At 41.0% G+C, this 24,840-nt stretch overlaps 1 protein-coding gene across 6 annotated transcripts in view; it reads right to left on the bottom strand.

The window, feature by feature from the left end:
* Window positions 1–15,242: 15,242 nt before the first annotated feature.
* The window catches only part of LOC137642399 (src substrate protein p85-like), an 86,248-nt gene continuing 76,650 nt past the window's right edge, over window positions 15,243–24,840 (bottom strand). For all 6 annotated transcript variants that reach the window (XM_068374925.1, XM_068374928.1, XM_068374926.1 and 3 more), the window contains 3 exons: window positions 23,444–23,537; window positions 22,740–22,795; window positions 15,243–17,848 (listed from right to left, as the gene is read on the bottom strand). In XM_068374925.1, coding sequence (XP_068231026.1) covers window positions 17,759–17,848; window positions 22,740–22,795; window positions 23,444–23,537 — 240 coding nt within the window. In that variant the 3' untranslated portion in view covers window positions 15,243–17,758. The remainder of the gene's footprint in view (window positions 17,849–22,739; window positions 22,796–23,443; window positions 23,538–24,840) is intronic.

The following is a 24,840-nucleotide window of genomic DNA, read 5'->3' on the forward strand; positions in this document are numbered from 1 at the left end:
ATCAGAATAGGAATCTGCCCTTGTGGGAGAATGGCGTAACCTCTATCTCTCCTGCACTTCCACTAGCCTGCCACACAGGATGTTTTTGTTTCCCCAGCAAGGTCAGCAATTGGAGTTTACTCCCATTTACAGGACTCAGTTTATATAGTTAGGAAAAATAAAAATCAATAAAATTGCTATTTCATTAAAAATAATTATATCATAGATACCGTACCTGACAAGGTTCCTTGTCGCAAAGAGTTGAGAAGCAGATCAATCGCAAATCTCAGCTGTCTTAATAAATTTCTTGGTCTGGCACCCTTTCAGATGAAAACTGGAATGATACAGAGACAGATGGAAAAAGAACCGGTTCCCCGTGTACCTCAGGGAAGCTTGCTTTCACATTACTATCCATCCATCTTTAGATAGGACTGTGTGGCATGGGAGTCTTAGTTCTGGGTTCTTCCATCAACCCGCTATGGTGGCCAGGCCACTAGGGCTCATCCAGTCAGGCAGGTGCCTGAATGATGGGCTTCTCTTAGGATCTAAAAACAAGGGATTTGAGAGGCATCTAGAAATCTTACTTAATCTGTGTTGGCCCTAGGGGCTGCAAGTTGACCTAGAGAAGTCAAACCTGTACCCTTCACCTAAGCCATGTACATTGGCATATAGGACTGCACTGCTTAGAAATTAGCGAGGCCCTTGGAGGACAGTATCCATCTTCCTTATACAAATATTTAGACTTAACTACATTGTCCTACAAATATTTACTTAACTACATTGTCCTCGGTAGATGGTTAATGAGCATCAGGTGTTGAAAAAGCTGATTCCTTACGGTTGCTTACATATTTGCTCATTTTAAGTTCCACCTGGCTAATATTTGGAAGGCTAACATACCTGGCCAAGTTTGTTAAGGTTTTGTTAGCAACAAGATTCGAATCTGTTGCAAATTCTGTCTCTAGGCTGGGATCTGATCACTTGGATCTTGAGCTAAGTGGTTGCCAAGAGTGACTGAAGTATATCAACTTCCTGGATAACTCTTTCAGCACCAAAATTTTATGAATGCCCGTCGGACCAAAACAGGGCTATACGTTGAGGAGTGATGCGTTTGAAGTAATTTTGTTTGCTTTGGAAATAGTAGCTTGGGCAGACACCATGTTCTCATTATACCTGTATCAGATGATGTGGGTTTGTGCAATGGGTTACATTTCTTTCACAATCAGGATAAATTGGCATGACTCATGATTCCATTTATGGGAATATGGCATATGTGTTTAAAGGGGTTGTATGAGATGCTGCTCAACTGTGATTTTAATCATCCTCTTCCTCTACAACTTGGCATACATACTCTAAAAAGTATATAGCATATACAAAACTCCCCATGAAATTTGCCTTCATAACTAGGAATATATTTCTCATCCACATTCACATGTTATTTACTACTGATACATGAGACTTCAGTGGTGAATAAAAAAAGGTGTAGTACTAAATAGCCTTGGTGCATAATCTTCCTTGCTTTTACCTAAGATTTCTGTTTTGAGGAATAAACTTAAACCAGAGATGCACCTCATTTCTCAAAGTAAGATACATCCTTGGTACAATACTAAGATTAATTCCCCCAATATCACTTAGGAATTGTAAAGCACTGCATTTATACTGTATATAATGTAGTAGCTTACACGGCATAAGCCATGTTCATTAAATTATTTAAGAGTACCTGGGAAGTCCTACTTAAGAAGTAAGATGCATCTCTCGTATAGGTTCAATCCCGAAAACCAAAGCCATTGAAAATCATGTACCTTGCAAAAAAAAAAGCCATTCAGTACACCATACATTAAACGCTAAAAGTTTCATGAAACTAATTAAAGTTATCTGAATAAGAATCCTGATTCAGTTTTCATTAACAAAACATCCCAAATTTTAAGTAATTTGTATTTTTCATAACAGTACTTACCTCAAACTACTTTCTTAGGAGTATCTGGGATCTCCTCCCAACCGACCAGAGTTTTATGTAGTTTACCCTACTCCCGTTTTCTATGAGGGGCAACCTCAGGTGGTGTGATACGCGCCGAGGCGACCCCGGGTCAGAGAGCATGCTTGCTCAGGTCTCGATCCCCAGTAAGTTCTTGATAGCTTAGGTTCCTATGAGGTCCAGCAAGGCACTCGGGAAAGGATGGGTGGGCCATTACCCGAAAGTAGTTCGAGGTAAGTACTGGTTGGAAAAATACAAATTACTTAAAATTTGTGATTTGTTCCAACACCGAGGACTTACCTCGAACTACTTTCTTAGGAGACTTATACCTTAGGAGGTGGGGGTGTCCTTCATGACTTAGAGACCATGAGAAGTATGTAAGAGGAACCTAGATAGGAGACTAGGTTCTGCTGACCCCAAGGAAAACTATGCACAAACCCATCTTAGTGTCTAAGTAACTCACCTCTGCAAGAAATCCTAGGAGACATGTCCTTCCAACGATAGTGTATCCCATGGCAGTTTCAGGGGACTACTGGAGTCATTTCGGTAAGGGACAACCCACGGTTGTCATTGGGGCTATACCTTTAAACCATTTGGAGCGCGGAAATGACGGGACCTATCGAGAACCCATCTAGGGACTTCCTCCAGTAGTCCTTCAAGTAGTGAGCTGTGAAGGTCGACTAGTTAGACCAAGTACCTGCCCTCAGGATCTGGCCCACTGCCATATTTTTCTCAAATGCCAATGAAGTACTTAGACCCCTAATGTCATGGGGTCTGGGCTTTCCTGGAAGGGGGACCCCTGCACTACTGTAGGCCCTGACGATCACCTGCTGTAGCCAGAAGAAAATAATATTCTTGGAGACTGGCTTCTTCTAGTCCCGAGGAGACGAACAGACTCTTGATCTCGGGTCGAAGTCTGGCTGTCCTAAGTATTTTCGTACTGCCCTGACAGGGCACAGCAGCAAGTCCCTCGAGTTGTCCGAACGAGGAATTGCCGGCACTGAGAACCCTTCAAACTTGGGATACCAAACGGCTGGATTCTGAGTCTTTGCCATGAAGGATGGGACGAACCTGAAGGTAGCCTCACGCCAACCCTTCGAGTGAGATATCTCGTACGACAGTCCGTGCAATTCCCCTACCCGTTTTGCTGATGCCAGAGCTAACAGAAAAACTGTCTTGAGGCTGAGTTCGTTGTCCAAGATGTCCTTTAGGGGTTCGAAGGGAGGCTCTGACAGCATCTTCAGGACTCTGGGTACATCCCTCAGGGGCAACCTACTGGCTTGAGGGGGGCACGATTGTTCGAAGCTCCTGATGTGAGCATCGAGGTATGTCTGGAAGCACCCAGGTCGATGCCCTTGAGGAGGAAATCGACCCAGAGCAGCTCGGACTCCTTTGATGGCTGGGATGGACATATGTACCTCGTCCCTGAGATAGACTAGGAAGTCCGCTATCTCTGGAACGGAGGCCCTCAATGGTTTGATGTTCCTCGAGACGCACCACTTAGTGAATGTGGCCCACTTTGCCTGGTATACTGCTGCTGATGAACACCTCAGATACCCTGACATCCTTGCTGCCGTTCTCGAAAAATATCCTTCCTTCCTCAGGAGACGCTCGATAACCTCCACGCGTGAAGGCGAAGGGACCGAGGGTTCTCATGGAACCTTTGAAAATGGGGCTGCCGGAGAAGGTCTGGCCTCTCCGGAAGGGGTCACGGTGGAATGCGCGTCAGTTCCTTTAGATCCGCGAACCACTCTCTCTCCGGCCATCAGGGCGCTACCAAAGTCATCCACAGGTTGTCCGCTTGCCTCACCTTGTTGAGGACCTGTCTGAGCATCCCGAAGGGAGGGAAGGCGTAAACGTCGAGGTTGTCCCAAGGGCGCTCGAAGGCGTCCTCGCACGCCGCTTCTGGATCTGGCACAGGAGAACAAAACACGGGGAGCTGTGCGTTCAGTCTCGTTGCGAAGAGGTCCAACACTGGTCATCCCCATTTCTGAATGAGGGTCTTGGCCACTTCCGGGTGCAAGGACCACTTGGATCCTACCACTTGACCCATTCTGCTGAGGCCGTCGGCCAGGACATTTCTCTTCCCTGGAATGAACCTTGCTGATATCTTGATCTGTTCCCCTTCGGCCCATTCCAGCAGTCTCAACGTGAGGACGCACAACTCCTTCGATTTTAGTCCTCCTTGTTTCTTTATGTAGGCCACCACCGTGGCGTTGTCACACATCAGTGCCACGGTGTTCCCCTGGAGCTGATGGACGAACTCTAGGCACGCTCTTCGCACTGCCATCATCTCTAGTCCGTTTATGTGCTGGTTTTTCTCTACGTCCATCCAACTTCCTCTTGTTGTCCTGCCAAGGAGATGGGCACCCCACCCCTCCTTGGATGCGTCCGTGAACAGAAGCATCTCCGGAGGGTCGGCTGCGAAGGGCATTCCCTTGAGGGTGTTCGATCTGGCGATCCACCACTCTAGGACCTCCTTGTGGGGGGAGTCTCTCTGGTTCCAGGTCTCCTTCAGGTTCCATTGGACTCCCCTGAGTTTGAGTCTCCTCTGGGGGACTAGCTTCTCCAACGACACGAGGTGGCCTATCAGTCTTTGCCAGTCCTTGGCTCTCCTGGGCTGGTATGACAGGAAGGGCCGGAGGATCTGGTCCAAGTTGTCCAGTCTCTCCGCAGAAGGGAAAGCTCTCGCCAACCGGGAGTCCAGAACCATTCCGAGGTAGGTCATCCTGGTGGAGGGTATCAGTTGGGACTTCTCTAGGTTGATGATGATACCCAGGACGTTGCAGAACCGCAGGAGCTTCGTGCCTTGCTCCCTCAGTACTTCCCCTGAGGCTGAAAGCAACAACCAGTCGTCTAGGTACCGAATCAGGCGGATGCCCTGTTCGTGTGCCCAGGCTAAGACTGTTGTGAAGACCTGAGGGGCTGTGGACAGACCGAAGCAGAGGGTCTTGAACTGCAACGCTTGGGCACCCCATTTCACCCTTAGGTACTTCCTGCTGGAGGGGTGAACAGGGATTTGGAAGTACGCGTCCTTGAGGTCTATGGACATCATGAAGTCTCCCTCCCTCAAGGCCGCTAGGACCGACTTCGGGGTGTCCATCTTGAAGTCGGTCTTGCACATGAAATTGTTGAGGGCTGAGAGGTCTATGACTGGTCTCCAGCCTCCTGTCGCTTTCTCCTCCAGGAAGAGTCTGCTGTAGAACCCCCGGCCCGGGTTCTTGACTGGTTCTATTGCCCCTGTCGCCAGCATCGCAGAGACCTGCTCTTGTAGGGCAGTCCTTCTCAAGGGGTCCTTGGGTGCCAACCACTGCCTGTTGATCTGGCATTAGAGGTGGGGGGTCCGCCAGGAAGGGCAACCTGTACCCTTCTTTCGGACTGCTACGGTCCACGGATCTGCTCCGTGGTCTCTTCATGCTTGCCAAGAATGTTTGAGGCATCCCCCCACCTGAGGCTTCGGCAGGAGTAGGGGGCCTCTCCCCCTATCTCCTTCTAGAGGCGCGGCCTGAACGACCTCTTCTGGCTGCTGCATAGGAAGGTCTGAAGGATGATTGCGTTGAAGACTTTCCTCTATGGGAGGGCTGAGAAGACTGAGACCAGGCCGTAGTAGGGGCGTCTCTCCTGGGTTGACTAGGTGAGGCGTCAGAGGGCGCCCTTCTATGGGTAGGTCTTCTTGCTGGCGGGGGTCTGGAGTCTCCCGTATCCTTCAGCTTCCTGACCCTCTCTACCGTCTCTTCCACTGCCTTCAGGGGGAAAACCAAGTCATCCCACAGGGGTAGGCTCCTCAGGGACCTCACTTCTCTGTCGGGGAGCCTCCTTACGAGCTTGTTGAGCACCGTATCCCTTTTTCGCAGAACCCAATTGGCGGCCTGATACGAGAGAAACTTAAGGGCTTCACCTTCCGAGCTAATCAGCTCCTTCAGTAAGGCCTGGTTCTCTGGGATAGTGAGGTCGTAGGAGGACTGGAAGCCTACCAATGTGGAGGCCCACCAATCCAGCCAGGAGGAAACGTTCACCAGGTCCTTAGCTATCTCCTCCATTATGGCAGCTTCTGAAGGGGAGAAACCGATCGGGGCGGTAGTAGCCCTTTCTTCAGCTGCTCCTTGCCCCAGGATGGCAATTACAGGTTCCACAGTACAGGGACCTGCGCGATGCCCTTCAGGGAGGTAAAACCGGCTCTGGGATTTTAGGCCTTGAAGAAGCTTGGGGGAACTCTGGGTCTTGGGGGCTTTTCATGGTTGGCCACCATCTTGTCCGTGTGAGCCCTACCCAGCCAAAGGCAGGGCTAGAGAGGATCTCTGCTGCACCGGGGCATCAACCAGCCTGCTGAGGCTCGAGAGCCAGACTTCGTCGGATGAGGGCTCGGGTTCGTCCAGTCTGTGATGCCTGCGAATGAGTCCTATTACCCTCCTGTAGGCCGAAACTTCTGCTACTGAAGCTTCTCCGTTGTAGTCCATTTGCTCCGTAATACGTTCCGCTGTCTGTGACGGAGGTCGCCGCGCAGGAGGGAGGAAACATCTTGGACTGGTCCACCTTCGGCGGCTCAGGGCGTAGCACGGGCATCGCCGTCGGGACGGAGGCCTCCGTCCTGGACTTATCCCTGCTTACGGAGGTCCAGGTAGATGTGGCGTTGCTCGTCGAAGGGAGTTGGTTGTCTCGTTCCTGCCGACTAGACGTTGACTTGGAGGTCGGGACGCGGCTGCCAGACCGAAGGGGCGACTCTCTCCGCTGGGCGGGAGTCGGAACCTTCGCGGACTTATGCCTGTCCGCTGGGACCTGAATAGACTCCCCCCCTCCGTCGATCGTATCTGCCGCTGGATAGCGAGCCCTTGGGAGCCAGTTCGAGGGGCCCAGAACTGCTGACATCTCTAGAAGTTTGCTACGAGGGATGACGACCCCCAGGGGAGTCACTTCTCCTAAACTTCCTCCTGGGGGATCTAGAGCGCCAAACCCGTGGCGGGATCTGGAGCGGGAGCGAGAACGTCTCCTGCGGGACCTCTCACGACGTCTCCTATGGTCTCCCGGGGCTCCGTCTTCGAAGGAGCAAGAGTAGGCTTCGACCGAGGAGCCTGATGACTTGCATGTTCTTACCGGCGGGCCCGACTCGTGCCGCGCTATAGATGGGTCCACACATCACTCGATGGAAGAAGAGGGCTGTAGGAAGATGGACGGAAACGTAGCTGAAGGCGCTGGAGGGGAGCGTGGGAGTTCCTCGATGGGGGACCAGGTCTCAAAACCTTCCTCCATCCTCAACGGAGACCTGAAGGGCGTCTTCGGCGGCGCCCACGCGAGGGAGTCCGACGGCGAGTCTTCCTTCTCGGCGGAACCCTCGGCTGCGGAAGCACCTGAAAAACACGCCCACGAGGTGGGAGAAAAGGTAGGCACAGTTTTTCCCCACATAGGATCATCTGAGGAGACAGGCCCTGCTTGCACCAGGGTTCCATCCCCGAACACACTCCCGTCCCTCCCTCAGGCCCCTCACTTGCCTGGAATGATGCCACAACACCACTATCCTGCAAATCAGACTCCTGGGGAAGGGCTACAGGCCTCTTCCCCGCAACCAACTTACCTCGTCCCCTACTCTGGGTAGGGGAAGGCGGCAGCGAGGTTCTGTCTGACGAAACGCCCGGCGAAGCAAGAGAAGAGACGTTCGGCTTCTTAGGCGATCTCTTAGAAGCCGCCGCCTTTTTGGTGCCGTAACGCACCCACTGCACCTCGTTCCAGGACTTGCACTCTGGACATGTGGCTGTAGGGGAACACACACTGCCCCTACACGAAGAACACAAGGAGTGCGGGTCAACTAAAGTTTTCGACAGGAAAGCACCACACGATTTACCGGCCATAGGCCCAGAACAACAGCGGGGATGCTCCATTACGAACTAGTAAGGCTCCGCGAGCACAGGAACACAAGGGAAAGAATAAGGGGGAACACAAAGGTACCACGTGGGAACCGCGTGAGACACAAGGGTCGCACTGGATAAGGAGAGCGTCGTGATGTTATCGCGATGCGACCAGAGAACTTACTGGGGATCGAGACCTGAGCAAGCATGCTCTCTGACCCGGGGTCGCCTCAGAGCGTGTATCACACCACCTGAGGTTGCCCCCTCATAGAAAACGGGAGTAGGGTAAACTACACAAAACTCTGATCGGTTGGGAGGAGAGCCCAGCTACTTCTAAGAAAGTAGTTCGAGGTAAGCACTCAGTGTTGGAACAACTCTTTATTTAAAAGGTGGATATCACAGGAAGAGATACTCAAAGCTAGAAAAAATCTTATTTATGGTAACATTTTATTATTCCTTTACCTCTGCTGTGCACAAAGCTTTTAAAATTTATGACATTTCACAGCTACTGGCATGAGCACAGTGGTAATCTTATTTGATCTACAGTTAAAAAAAAATCCAGACTCGGAAGTAACAAAGTAGCAAAATATTGAAATAATTGTCAATGATATGCACACCTGTATTATTTATAATAAAGTAACAATCATTCAATACATATACAACATATAGAGAAAAATATCCAAAACCACAATTACATCAACCTAAGGAAAACATGTAGCACCAACCAAGCAGTACAGTAGTTACATCAACTACAGTATTTATAAACATTTTTTTGGCAAAATCATTTCCCCATAATAAGTCATTCAAAACTAATGCAAAATGATCCATAAATTTATGCTTGTAAAAGCATGAGCAGAATAATAAATAAAATTGCACTTGCTCAAATCTTTGTTCTTCAATAAAGACCCATTTAATTTGATAATTATCATGAGCAATTCAATTACTGCTATAGCCCTCATATAACTAGGAATCAGGCTTAAAGAAGCTCTGAGCCAGCAACTTGAAATTTTACCTTGAATGATGCAGAGTGAAGATACTTTTAATATTCAACAGCAGTTGTTTCATTCCAAATATTTTGTTATCTAAAACACACAAGATTTATTACACATTTGTCTGTACTGAGAAATTTATAATTCCAAAAAGACCTCATGTTTTATTACACATTGCTTAATATTCTATGATGCAATTTTTAATTAACCCAAAAATTAATATGATTAAAATTTGAGACCATTGAATATAGGCTTCAACTAAAGCAATTTTTTAGTTTAAATTTTCTGGTGGAAAAGTAGGTTTAGACAATAATTTCGTTAGAATACTGCGATACATACTTAGGTCATCTGTTTACGGCTAACCCCTAATTATAGGTCACAATGAATTTTTTAATTTAATCCTAAGATTTGTGGCTCAAGTAATCTATAATACCTATTTTCAGAATTTCAGGTTTTCCCTGCCAAATTTTATATTTACAAACCAGCCAAATTTTATATTTACAATGAACGAGTCATTTTCAGTCCTGTTCTAACTTCTTATCTGTACTTAAGTGACATTATTAGGAATATATATTAATTATGTAAAGTTGAATTAACAATAATGTTATTTACCACAGAAACACTTAATTCAAGAAAATATAGATTTCAATGTCATGATCACATTTACCCATTATATATAGTGTACAGGTAATGTTAATATATTTCAACAATTCATATATTACTGTACAAGAGTTCCACTTTGATTCAGTTTGATAAAAATGAGAAATTACACAGAAGACCCCAAACAGGAAGTGTAGATTTAAACTGTAAAATTCACAATGAAAATTTAAAGGCAATTTCCAAATAAGGTATATACATGAATGAATTACCTGAGATTATCTATTGTCACAAGGAAGATTGTTCCATTCTAATGTTTAGAAAAATTTCTGGCTGCAAGAGGAAAATGTTACTCATAGCTAATTACAGCGGTAACAGAAACCAGCTGAATCTTGCATGCCTGAGGAATACAGCAACCCGAGTAATAAATCTGCAAAAATTACATTAGGTTTAAAGGTAATACAATGGTCCTGCAATACAGGTGTGTTCCCTGATAAAGAGTGCAAACCCTTAGTGCTCACTAACACTATGAATGATCATTTTCTTATTGTTATTAGGTAGTTTAAACCAGACTACGGTAATGAAATATAGCAGAGGGGTGGGGATGTACTTTACAACAGACGCTAGTACAGTATTCATGCACGTAAATAGGATTTGTCTCCATTACCTTTGCATTTTAATCTTTAAATACCCCCAAATAATTAACCCGTATTAAATTGCAAAGTGGAATTGATATCATGATAATTGTAAACTGCTGGCCAAATTCAAGTACCAGAAAATTTTTTGGCTTTAAACATATGTTGTTTAAATCTTTGACAACCAATAGATATGATGTATAGTACAGCTCCTGAAAGAAATTTTTTTTTCCAAATATTCATGAAAAATTGAATTCTGCACCAAAGCAAAAAAAAAAAAAAAATGGCTCTGTACTTGTGGTAGAGAGCCTTAGTTGAACTTCATCATTATGGGTCAGGAATAATGAATCAACCTGCATATCCACTGTGCAAAATGCTAGAATCGACCATTTTCTCTTGACTTTACTGAGAGTAGGAAGCGCATTTGCATACATTTTGGCTGCCCCTTTTAATGTTAAATTTTTTTTTCAAGAACAAAATACAATTCTTAAATTTATATCTATTTTATGGTTTTTTTCTTGGCCCACATTTCAAAATTTATTATAGAAAGGCATATTTTATTCCAATTAATTATTCTGTCATAAAACATCATTGTTTAGACAAACTAAAACCAAAATGAATGTCATTGCTCAAATATTATGATTGCCATCTTTAATGATTTGAAAAAAAATATTTTATCCAAGTTTCTTGCTAATGCTTAGGAGCTCGGTGGGTGAATGGACACTAATCAATTACGTGATTGTTAGTTATCAAAAAAGGTTTTCTAAAGGGGATATTTTTTTTTCTATACTTGTTAACAGATTATTATTGTACATCAGTATTATATTGAATAGAGTAGATCAGAGTACAGCAGTATTATAATGAGCACTGTTTTAAGTAATGATAATTTATGATCATAACACTCCACCACAGTAGTTTTGTTTCAATCCCACTTATAAATTGTAATATTTAAGGAATTATTTTGATCACATACCAATTTAAAAGTAGTAGTTAAATGTGCTAATACAACCAGTGATAATTCCAATGAAGACATTTAACAATTACATCTATGAAATGTACTTTCCAAAGTTTGAACCTGCATTGGATACCTGACTTACATATATTTGATATCTGCCCAATTATTGGATAGTTTTATAATAAAAATACATTTCTACATGCTTCTCACCAACAGTACAATAATTGAAAAATAAACATGGTATAAGCAGTTCCAGAATTACCTGCTTTATTCAAATTTTTTTTTTTATACTTTGTACCGCTTTTACTTGGAATAAAAGAAAATTACAAAATATCATATAACATTTGTAGTAATTGAAATAACTAAATGAGTTTCAGCTAATACTAAAAACTTAGATATTATATCATTATTATTATCGGGGTAAATTTTAAAATTGTATTATTACACCAATGAAATATCTCTAAACCACTTAGAGAAAACTGTAAACTGAACTATGGAAATTTCAATCACTGATTTTGTTATTCAATAATCATTCTTTGCTGGTTGAATTTGGTCCTATAGTTCTATAGATAAACTGAGAAGTCTATACAAATATATGGTAAACAAAATCAGAGTTAACCAACGAATTGACTTATTTATTAAGAAAAATAGCATATACCAAGTTTTTGTTAAATTTTAATGGCTAGTTTTCAAAAGACACACAAATGAGATAGGCAGAACCCAAAGAAAATGACAGATTATTAAAGTCTATGTGCATGTCAGAACTGTAATGTAGATTTTATAGAAAGTTCTGTGGATTTCCATTTTTTCTAAGTCCAGCATATTATAAATAATAGTATTATCTCCATTGGCCTCTGCAATGATTGAATGTACAGTAATACTTACGTTATATGCCAAGCACGTATGATGTAAACACACCAGGCGATATATTTTCTATTTCGTTATCTTTAATTATGAAATTTTATATTCAAACGTATGAATGTTTCATATGAAATTTAGTTTACTTACGCAATGATTTCTGTAATGATGTGGTGTTGTCAAATAATCATCAATGTATGAAAGAAGTCTCGAGACTACTTACTTGATAATTGACATTTGACCTCTGCTTTAACAACTGAGTGTGACTGCTTTTGTTTTTAGTTTACAGATGCACATTAATATTTATATTATACAAATAAAGTTCTTTAATCAGAGGACTGATTAAAATTTCTGACGTCACTATATAATCTGTAGTAAAACTTGGGTCAGGAAAGATGGAAATGCAGAAACTAGAGGTAAATGACATACAGCACAACAGCTAGGTAGTTAGCTACACCAATAAACCATTATTGCTCCTGGTAACCAGAATAAACAATGGAAAAGAATCATCCCAGAAAATGTGAGGGTTATCCTGAAGTTAACAAACTGAACTTTAGTGGATTGCCTTTTATGACCATTTTCTATTAAACATTAGAGAATACTATTCATATTTCTGGAAGCATTTTAATATCCAATATTTAATAGAGCATTTGGCTTTCCACAAAAATTTTGATGAAACTATAATTCAGTAATATGTTGGTTCACTGTTTTTTAGACTCCTGCTGTGTTTATAGGATTTGGTTATGCATATGTTAAATGTAATAGAATGATTTACAATATATCCAAAAACAATTTCATGTAAAACTCAAGATTTATACAACCAACAAAATTCACCACCACCATCACATAACTTATGTACAGCAAGCAACATCTGTACGGTAGACACTGGCAATTATAAAAGAAATTCACTTTCATGACTTTTTAACTTTGAAAAAGTAATATTACCAACAATTATTAACAATAAAGAATAATTATAGGAACATCTACAATACCAAGCAAGAGAAAAGTAATATCAAAATTTATACAAAACAAACAAGAAATAAATTAAAAATAATGATAGTACCAAATATTTTGTCTCAACTTTTCTTTCCTGAATATACAAACCAGTCATTTAATGAGTATGACTTCACCAAACCTAGCACAGCTGTTAGCTTTTAACAAGGTCAATATTATTGCCAGTCGGGTGGTGGTTAGGCCCCACCCACCTAACAGGTGGAGCAACCCTCACTTTAATCTTTAACCTAGCAGGGCCTGGTTGAAGGATTATGATTTGTTCTGATACAATACAAACTACTGTCCTTTATTAGGAGATCCATCATTAGGTGGGCAGAAGTCCCAATACCAAGACTGGCTGATTAACTAACCTGGGAGATGTCAATGTACTGTACAGTACTTGGTTCCTGTATAGGAGCAAAAGTCATGACTCATGCCAACCTCCTACTTATCTGAGTATGAAGCTGTTGCAGGTGTTTGGCAAGTCCCTACCAGAAGCAGAGAACTGTTGGGCATTCACTGAAGAATCTATAATTTTTCCAAATGCACGAGCATTTACGAGAAATGTTTGCATACATGATACATTCCATTCATCCTCCCCCTTGTATGGGAAGATGGAGATTAGTACTTACTCCAATACAAACTTAATTGCAAAGAAAAGTTACTCGGTTCAGTTACTCAGCTGTGTTTGGCGTTAGGTCTAGCTCATAATGTCACAACTGCTACATCCCAAATATGGGTAATAAGAGGAAAGATGACCAGACATTCTTACATTCACTCTAGGCTTACGTTGCGACTACTATCTTGGATGAGATGCTTCTTGTCCAGCACTTGTGTGATGGAAAGATTCTTCCTGAAGGCTAGGGTAGAACCGATCCCTCCGGCTTTGAGCCTATGCTCTAGCTAGTCAGTCTGTAATCTCTTCGTAAGCACGGTATGCATGCTTCATAGTCTCAGGAAGCCAGAATGAAACTGTTCTTAGATGTCCTCTTTCTAACCCCACCTGTGATGAAGAACAGTCTTTGATGATATGGTCTGAAGTGCCGAGTTCTCTTCGGGTAGCGCTTAAGCGCCTTCACTGAACAGAAGTAAGTCATCCCAATTGGTTGCCACGTCTTGGATTGAAGAGATAGTAAAGGACTTGAGCTTGAGGTTGTGGACAGCTGGGTCTTGGGTCCTGGACAAGAACCTCGGGACAAATGTAAAGGAAACCTTCTTTCATCCCTCTGAATTGTGTGTGACATGAGATGCCAGGCAGTTCTCCTACTCTCGTTTTCAAGGTTAAGGCAAGTAGGCACACAGTCTTGAATGTCCAATCCCTATCAGACGGTCTCCTTAAGTGTTCATACGTTGACTGATTGGGAGAGCTAAAAACTCACGTGGTGTCCAAAGCTTGCAGTCCAAGTTCTCTGGGATCCCTAGACTGCTTGAAGCTCCTGAGTATGGACAGATCCCATGAATAGGAAAGTTCCAAGCCCATCATCAGCATGAAAACCTGGCTCAGCATAGCTATTCATAGAAAAGACTGAGATGAGTTTCTTTTGATAAATGTAGACAAGGAAATTGGCTATCAATTGCAGAGATGCTGCAAACAAAGAAGTACCCCCCCTACGACACCAATTCCGATGTACCACTTTCCCAGGTAGACAAGTGGAGAGAATTTTCACCGGAACGCACACATCTCCACACTGCCTCGCAAAAAGCTCTTCGCTTGGAGGAAATTTTGGGCCATTGAGGTAGTTCTCTCGGTATCTCAACAAGGCTCATCAACAGATATGGAAACCATTCATCATGTGGCTACCTGGAGGGTTATGTCTCATCCCGAGATTCAAAGTCATCAATAGCCTGTTGATTACTCAACGTATCAGGCAGAAGGGAGGAAAGGCACATGCTTTCAAGTTATTTCAGGGATGATGGAAGGTGTCTTCTATTGCTGCCAATAGATCTGGAAACAACAAAAACACACAGAAAGCTTCTTGTTTTAGCAGGTGGCGAACAAGTCGATTGATGGGGAAACCCCAAAGGGCAAGAAGTCTTTCTGCCATGTAGGGCAGTAGTGACCACTCTACTTCTCCTCATGGCAGATAAATAACCTTAACTACACCACAGTACATCCCTCCTCTGACAGCTCTACTGCACTCTCGAACGTCCAAGTGTGTAGTTGCTTCGCCAACTCACAGAGGCACTGTGAGTGTTGACATAAGCTACTACAGTACTGTTGTCAATCATCCACAATACCCAGTGCTCTATCAAGCTCTATTGGCAAGTTTGCAGCGCTGGAAGTGCTGTGTGTACTTGCAAACAGCTGATGTAAGCTTTTCTTCTTTGGACCGACCACTCTCCCAAAGTGGTCTGGTCCTTCTGTGCACTACAAACCTCCTTGGATTTGTGTGTGAACATCAGCATCTCCAGAGGATTAGAGTCGAGTGCAAGATCCTGTTAAGGTTTTCATTGTTCAGCAACCACAAGAAATCATTCCTTACTTCTTATTCTATTATTAATTATTATCATTATTACATACTAAGGTACAACCCAAGTTAGAAAAAGCAAGATGCTACAAGCCCAAAGGCTCCAACGCGGAAAATAGCCCAATCAAGAAAGGAAATAAGGAAATAAATAAACTACAAGAGAAGTAATTAACAATTAAATAAAACTAACAATAAAATAAATCTCATATATAAACTATAAAAACTTTAAAAAACAAGCGGAGAAGAAATGAGATATCCTCAAGCAAAAGAACTCTACCCCCAAGACAGTGCAAGGCTATGGCTCTTCCAAGACTAGAGAACAATGGTTTGATTTTTGAGTGTCCTTCTTCCATTCTACCCTTACCCTTAAAAGTACAGTGCAGTAGTTAACTCCTTGAGCAAAGAAGAATAGTGTAGTTTGGTAATATCTGTGTTGTCAGATATATGAGGACAAAGGAGAAAATGTAAAGAATAGGCCAGACTATCGGGTATATGCAGGATCCACAGTAGTACTGCCTAAAGGAACCAGTAACTCTCTAACGATGAAATTTGTCCCAGAAGACATTGTCACTGCTGAGCCGGAAGCTGATGATTGATCAGAAATTGTTGCGCTACCTCCTTGAGCCTGTTGGTAAGATTATCTGACGGAGACTCTATAATGCCTTGTCTATCTAAAATCTCATGTACTACATCCTTCACTTGTTGACTTTTCCCAATTGAGCAACAGGAAAGAAGTCTGTAGGATCACCAAATTATCTAGATACCTCAGATAAGAATGAACAATCACGTGAACACTTGGAGAGCAGTAGGTTTTCAGTACAGGGCTTTGAATTGGTACACAACTCCCTCAAGCATAAAGTGGAAGTACTTTATGTCAGACCAATGGATGAATATTTGAAAATATGCATCCTTGAGGTCCAAAGAAAGCATGAAGATATCCTTTCTCATGGCTGTATGTACTCGCTGCCTCCATCCTTTGGTCGACTTCTCTACAGGAACAACCTACTGTAGAATCCTAGAAACCAGACTTGGATGACTTCTGGCAGCGTGTGCCCTTCTGTTACCTCTTATCACGCTGCACAGACATCGAGGATTGCCAGGATAGCGACACTCTTTCTACAGTAGATGAAGAAGGAGACTCCTCCACTGCAGCGGGGATAGACATGTTAAGAGGCACTGCATCAAGTCACTTCTTTTTCAAGAGCCCGGGTCTTACACAAGGTAAGGCAATCTATACAGACAGACAGTCACTTCTAGGTCCTTGCAGCAATATACACCTAACTGTGGCCAGGATTGGCAGGACAAAACTACATGTCCGCCAGTAGTGTTACTATTAACAAGCAGCACAAATACTTTGTAAAAATAAAAAGGAAAAGCATTACCAAGCCAGTAACAGAGACACTGGGAACTACGTCAGTATAGCATTGCGGCCGAAGTCAAAGTGAGGGTTGCTCCACCTGTTGGGCTCACCCACTACTAGACAGACTACTATGTTCACCTCATCAAAACTTTAATGGCCATTCCAGATTCGCTGAAGTCATTTTCTTATTAAAAGACAATGGTTTGTATTATGTGTAGGAACAAACATGGGTTTAAGATTATTAATAGTCACCTGCCATGATTTGCTATTGCTTATTATCTCATAATCAGTTAGGCTTTCATATACCATATGGACACATCCAAAGGATCATGATGTGTCAGTCAGGAAAGTAAAGGACAGATTCTACTTTACTACAACAACATGAACTTAAAAGGTAATGCTAACCAAGACGATTCAGGACTTTCAGCTAGTTTTCTCATTCTATAAATAAGGTACTGCAGTGTGTAATACTGTGTCCTAAATGCAGTTCATTTAAGATAAAATAATTTTCTGTTCATAAAATACAGATCAGCAATTTAACATTTACAGCAATAGAATGGATCAAGAGCTAATCCAACAAGAATAATGTAACTGTTTCACTGAAAAGATATCACTATAGCTATTATATACAGTACACCACTGAGCTATAAATAGATGCTGGGAGTTTCCTGAGGATCTATTTTGGAAAGCTTACTTCAGTTATTGATACATCTTAAAATAGTTTGGCTCCAACAGTGTTTACAAGGGTATGGTACTAATTCTAGAAACCTTCAGATTAAACAATGGATTGACTATTATCTTACTAGGAAGCAGAATTAGGGTGGAAGATCATCTCAATATTTCACACTAAACCCTAGTTATACCATTTACACCAAATGTCATGAACAAAAATATTTTTAAATTTAAAAAAAAGAAATACACATTGAGTTTTATAAAATTAATTCCTTTAAAATCAAAAGTACTTAATTTCAATACTGATCTAAAAAGTTCATCTTCAATGCATCAAAGTTGCAAATAGTTTCGTAATGTATATCCTTCGTTAAAAAAATCCTTAAAAATACCTTTTGTCATCTATCTCTGGGACAGTCTAAGACTTCCCAGATTCTTATTCCTCACTGAGTAGGACTGTGCAGCTGTACATAATTGGCAGGGAATAAACCATACTGTCCTTTGCACCAGCCTCTCCACCACCCTTCATCAATCTGAAATTAAAGTTATTTATTCAATTCATCATAACTAATTTAAACTAATACTGAGCATCTAGCTAACATCCAATGGAGATACAAACTAATCATTATACTATTAAATTTATAATGAAAAGGAGAAAATATAGATTAGAAAAAGTTTCGTATTGCTGCTCCCATGATTTTCTACTTGCCTAATTCTATTTCATCTACTTCTATTCTTGAAATACTAAATCATATAAGTTTATGGTCTATCACCTTATATTGGAATAAACATATTAGTGCCTTTGATACAAAATATTAATAGACTATCTTGCAAGTAAATGAAGCGCACTGCATTGCAATCAACCAGATTTAGCAACTACACTTAATAATGATTACAGTGAACCCTCATTTATCGCGGTAGATAGGTTCCAGACGCGGGCGCGATAGGTGAAAATCCGCGAAGTAGTGACATCATATTTTCCTATTTATTTAACATGTATATTCGGACTTTTAAAACCTTCCCTTGTACGTAGTACTGTTAACAAACCACCCTTTAATGTACAGAACACTTAATGCATGTACTACAAGTACAGTACCCTAAACTAAAACAGGCACAAATATTAAAGGCGATTTCATATCATGCGTTTCCTAAACACCTAAAAAGCACGATAAAAAATGGCAACCAATGTTTTGTTTACGTTCATCTCTGATCATAATGAAGAAACAAACTCATTTAGTGTACACATATATGTATAGGTTAGTTTTTGCATCGATTATATTGATTATACAGTACTGTATGTTGATTTTTTTATTACCAATGTTTTAGTTTACGTATTTTTCTTAGGACTTCCAAATGAAATGTTTTTCTTTATGACGCCGCCTGAAACGACGGCGTCATAAAGTACTGTACGCTCAGTAAACAACCACGCTCAGAACAAACAAGGCATTTAACGCGCATGATGATAGTGATAAATAATGATACAGTACATACAGTATTTACAGTAAAAGCATTTACAAAATATGGTACCTTACAAATATAATTTACCGTATCTATATAAAATCATATAGTACTGTACAGCACATACAGTATTGTACGTAGCAAAGCAGGAAAACAATTTACGAGAGAGAGAGAGAGAGAGAGAGAGAGAGAGAGAGAGAGAGAGAGAGAGAGAGAGATTGTTTTACGTACGTAAATGTAAATTTTAAACAAAAAAAATATGATAGGTTACAACATGTAGACTTTTAAAACCTTCCCTTTAACTTAATGCATACAGTACGTACAGTACTAAACTATAAAACAGGCACAAATATAGTTTTAGAATGTACAGTACAGTAAGAATATTAAAGTAAAAAATAAAGATTGTTACTGTACTCACCACGAAAGAAGTTGAAGAAAAACTTGAATGATGATGGCAATGAATTTGCTGCACAGTAGAAATGATGATGATGAAGCTGATGATGTGTTCTACTGTGCAGCCAGGTAGTATTTTACGTCTCTTCAGACGGAGGTGTCTTTTCCTGGGACACCTCTTCAACTTCTTCCTGGGAAACTTCTTCAATTTCTTATGAAGGCGTACTAGCAGGAGGAACTGGCTCTTTTTTGCGAGGCTGGAAGAACATTGTGATCGGAAGTTGTTGCCGCTGCTTCTTTTTTCGATCCAAGAGCATTTTGTAGGGAGTCATGTCTTCATCGATCTTGTTGCAGAATTGCATCGAGCGAACCATATCCTCGTCCCACTCTTGCAACATTTCTTTCAACTCCTTCGCATGGTTGCAGGCCTTGGCAAGCCGTTCTAATGTTAAGCCCGTTTCTTCGACATTTTCTTGGGTCTCTTCCTGGGTATCACTCTCTTATTCGCTTGCCGATTTCGTCAGGTCTTCGAGGTCTGCGTCAGTTAGGGGCTGGGAATGGCAATCCAACAACTCGTCGACGTCTTCAGTCGTCATGTCGCCAAACCCGTCACCTCCAATTATGGCAGCCAACTGCACAGATTTGCATATTGCAGAGTGTTGGATTTCCGACGGAGTAAATCCCTTGTCGTCGTAAACAATATCGGGCCACAACTTCTTCCAGCTCGCATTCACGGTTGCAGGTTTCATCTCTTGAAGTGCCTTCTGAATATTCTGCAGGCACGTGGCTATGGTGTACTGCCGCCAGTACGCCTTCAAGTTAAAATCTTCATCCTCATCATCTTGGGCAGCATCCACACACGCAACGAGGTCCGCCAAGGTGTTCTTCGTGTAGAGGGCCTTGAACGCCCTGATAACCCCCTGGTCCATCGGTTGAATTAATGACGTGGTGTTGGGTGGCAGGAACTCAACCTGAATGCCCTCATGCGACAGGTCAGTTGCGTGTCCACCAGCGTTATCCATAAGGAGAAGGATCTTGAATGGCAAGCCCTTCTCTAAGAGATATTTGCTGACTTGCGGGATAAAACACTGATGGAACCAGTTGGAGGTCAGCATCTTCGTAATCCATGCTTTTTGATTATGCATCCAGTACACGGGAAGGAGATTCTTATTTTTATTTTTCAAAGCGCGAGGATTTTTCGACTTATAAATAAGCCCCGGCTTTAGCAAAAATCCAGCAGCATTGCCACACATCACGAGGGTAACGCGATCCTTGAATGCTTTAAAGCCAGAGGCTTTGGCTTCCTCTTTGAACAGGAAAGTTCGCGACGGCATTCTCTTCCAAAACAAGCCGGTCTCATCCATATTAAAGACTTGTTCCGGCTTGTATCCACCTTCGGCAATAATATTCTTGAACGTCTGGTTCATGTAAGTTTCAGCAGCGGCAGTGTCAGCGGAAGCAGACTCCCCATGCAGGGAAACGCTTTTCAGGGCGAAGCGTTTCTGAAACTTCGCGAACCATCCTTTGCTGGCGGAAAAACGTTTCTGAGGCTGGGAATCAGTGGATGTCCCTGGTTGAGGATCATCTGCATCATCATCATCTTCAGCATGGTTGCCGTCGTCGTCTTTAGGTTCCTTTGCAGCAAAATTCTCATATAAGCTCAAAGCCTTTGTTTGGATGGTGTTCGTATCCAACGCTATGTTCTTCTTCCGGCAGTCGGCAATCCACACAGCTAAAGCACCTTCCATGCGTACGATCGTTTTATTACGCGTTGTAACGACTCGCTTCGCTGATCTGCTAAAGGTGATTGCAGCCGTCTTTCTAATGTTCGCCTCGTCCTTCTTGATATAGCGAACAGTAGATTCGTTGATGCCAAAATGGCGGCCAGCGGCCGCGTAACTTCTACCATCTTTTAACATGTCGAGAAGCGTAACCTTCTCAGCTATCGTCATCATCCTTCGGTGGCGTTTAGGCTCACTACCAGCCTTAAGAGAAGCAGAACGCTTGGGAGCCATTACAGTAGGATTTACAGTAACAAAAAGTTCAACTTAAAAAAGTCGCACACAGCACAGATTCACAAACTTAAGAACGTCTACTCAGCGATACGCGGTAACAGAGAGTGGACGATCCAGCCCCGCGAGAACCTAGATGCTGCGGGTAGGAGATGATGGCAAAACACCAATCACAGGCTAGATAACAAAACTTGAGTTCTGATTCGTCATCTATCAGCGCTTGAACCAATCACAACCCGTCTTACAGTACTATGATGCGTAGGTTACCAACTCATAGAAGATGCCCCGCGCATACCGAACGTACGTAGATTAAGTAAATACCGTAATAATAATAAATAATGATAATAATACAGTACAGTACTGTAATAATAATAATAATGATAATAATAATAACAATAATAATTTTATTAACAACAACAACAATAATAATAATAATAACAATAATAATAATACAGCTTTACGTACGCTATTTTACGCTTTTGTTGTAGGATGTGTCTCTCTCTCTCTCTCTCTCTCTCTCTCTCTCTCTCTCGTACGCTTATTCGAAATGTGATTTTTGCAACAAAGAATATTATTGGATGCAGTACTACGTACGTATACATACAAAAGATTCATGGAAAAGAAGCACATCCATTACATTTGTAGTACAGTAGTAGCCAACAGCAGCCTTACACCATTCTAATATGGTATGACTGCATCTGATTTGCGTTTCATGTTCGATTTAATTTTACTACGTACTGTATACAGTACTGAATTATCGTATGATCACATTCTCTTTTCGTGTTTTATTTCTTTCTGTGCTGAATTATATATCATATGTAATGCAATGAACAATCAGTAAGAACAGATATTACTAATTACAGTATTAATGGAATTACAGGTAACAAAATATCGTATTTGGTTGTCTTCAGATTTCGCGGTATTTTCGAATTTTCCGGAAAATCCGCGATATGTATATATATATGGGTTATGGAAAAACCCCGCGAAGTGGTGAATCCGCGATTGTCGAACCGCGAAGTAGCGAGGGTTCACTGTATTCAAGTTTGTATTGAAAACGATACATAATGCTGTTTGGAAATATAGAATTTTGATGATTACATAAGTCAGGATTAAAAGGATAATTTCTCAAATTTAAGTAGGATCTTTTACAGCCAAGGTGTTTCCATATATCTTTCCTTTTTTTCAAAACTCCTGCAAATCAAAGATTACTTCTTAACATATTTTTGGGCAACCTTGGTAAACCAATATCTTTCCTATTCTAAAATCAAGAATTCTTCTCTTCCCAACAAGTGAATACATTTGGTGCACCCTATCAGACTTTACACTGACACCTGAATACCTTGAAACAGGCCTAATGTATTAGTAAATTATCACATACAGTATAACTTTTGGCAATGGTACCCACTGGGTTGGTGGCATGTGAAGTGAACCTGCAAATGAGAGCTGTAGACCAAGCATGAAGAAAAAACATATGCATTAATGTATTGTGGAATCTCTGAGGCTATTAGTTATACCTCTAATACTGTACTTTAAGAGTAAAAAAACAATAAATTGAACTTACTTTTTCAATGTTTGTCACAATATCGTCTGGATCAAAGGATAGTTCATCTGTATCCACTGAAATAAAAAATATTTTATTATGAATAGGAATTTTCAAGATGATGAAAAATGCATTTCCTTAATGAATAAATAGTTTTCATAAAATCCATAACTAATAAGCTCACATTCACCATCCTTAGCTCTGCCATACATCCATGATTTTGTGTGAACAATAGAGGTACAATCAACCAATAGCCAAATGTTAATCCTGAACCAAATTCTATTTACATGAAACAAACAAAAAGAAAATTAATACCAAATAAGGTAAGAGACAAAGTCAAGCACCACTCATGAAAATGTACAGTAGATACAGTATTATAGGGAGGGGGGAGGGCTTGGGTAGGTCTCTTGGACCACCCAGCATGGTTTTTAAGTCCCAATGCTACACTGCACTTAAATTACACTAAATTCTCAGTGGCTTTTAGTTTATTTTGATGTCAAATAAACTACAGTACTAAACTTAAGGTACTGTAAATACTCAGGATAGGAAGGTTATATGACTTGAGTGAGAAATCTTTTGAATTATATATCTTGAAGACAAGAAGCTCATGCTTCGTAGATATTAACACTCGTACTTACAAGTAAGCTCCACTGAAACAGAAATATACAAATACTAAATGCAAGCAATGATTTTGTAATAAAACTGAGATTATAGTTGTTACTTACTGGCTTCGTAATCATACAGGGCAAATGCAGTGATACCCATTCCCTCATCTGGAGATAAGCTTTCAGGTGACATCTCAGTTTCTTCTTGGGGTGCCTAATGAAAACAGATAATATAAAAAAGGTCAGATATTCATGAAGTGGGTTTTCTACGGCATTTCAAACAGTGAAGAAAAGTAGCTTCTATATCTTAATAGTTATTGGAAATTAAAATTTTAAAAATTATTTAGGACAAACTCAATTTCTTTATTTATGCAATAGCTGCCATTTTAAGCCTCTGTCTTGAAGAAATACAGTAAACAAAACATAAATGGGGAAAAAGATGGAACAAGATACATAGTTTCTTATAGTACTTCAAATGCAAGACAGTTTTACACAATGTACTGAACATAAAATGGATAATTTTACATCATGCAATAGTTCAAGTCATCTGCAACATAATACAGTACTTACAAAACACATTTACTAACATAAGCACAAAAATTGCTAAAACTAAATGGTTTGATAATGAGATAAAAGATAAGACAATATGAGATCAACAGTGAAAGGATGAACAAAGCAATTTCCAGTTGATAGCCCTTACATTACCATCAAACCAACATATTCCTACGGGAACATAAAAAACACTGGCAGCATAGAAAGAAAAAAGGAAACATTTTCATTACACTGAACACGGAATAATGAAACATGGACGATCCCTTTTGGCATTAAGGTACGGCTATTAATATGGTCTATCCAAACCTTAATCTTCACAATTTAGGAGAAAACAGAAGACGTATACAGCAAGTTTTGGATTGGATGAAGTACTTCTATGTTTTGATTTCCCAATACATTATGCTGGCTTTTCTTTACAGCCAGCAATAAGATTGATAAATCTGTTTACTGTTTTGTTTAAATATATTTTCCCAATCTCTCAGGAATTTTTTTTTTGAAATACAATATAAAACAATAAGATACATTACAGAGTATGGAACTTTAGAATCCTCAAAACAATAATAGTATGGTCCAATATAACTACCAAGGGAGATGAATACTTCCCCTCAGCTTCGATTTAGATAGAACACAAACCACTACCAATAAGATTTTGGTAAGCGTATGCAATGGGATAGTTTATGTATTGGGTATTAGACTCTGGTGGTCAATGAAAAAAAAAAAAAAAAATTCAAAACCACATAACACTCACTATTACAGCCAATTTTTCTAGAAAGTATCCATTTATGTCTATTAGATATGAGCCTTTGAATAGTATTTTCTACACTATTACACATGTGGGATTTATCAACAAGTTATGTTACCAACTATGTAGTGTTGTGCCTTATTTTCAGTAAGTTGTTGAAATAAAAATTAAATACTCCAGTATGTAAAAATATGTATCGGTAACTGTTAGAATACTTAATACA

This window comes from Palaemon carinicauda, chromosome 6, assembly GCF_036898095.1.
Source record: "Palaemon carinicauda isolate YSFRI2023 chromosome 6, ASM3689809v2, whole genome shotgun sequence".
Lineage (NCBI taxonomy): Eukaryota > Metazoa > Arthropoda > Malacostraca > Decapoda > Palaemonidae > Palaemon > Palaemon carinicauda.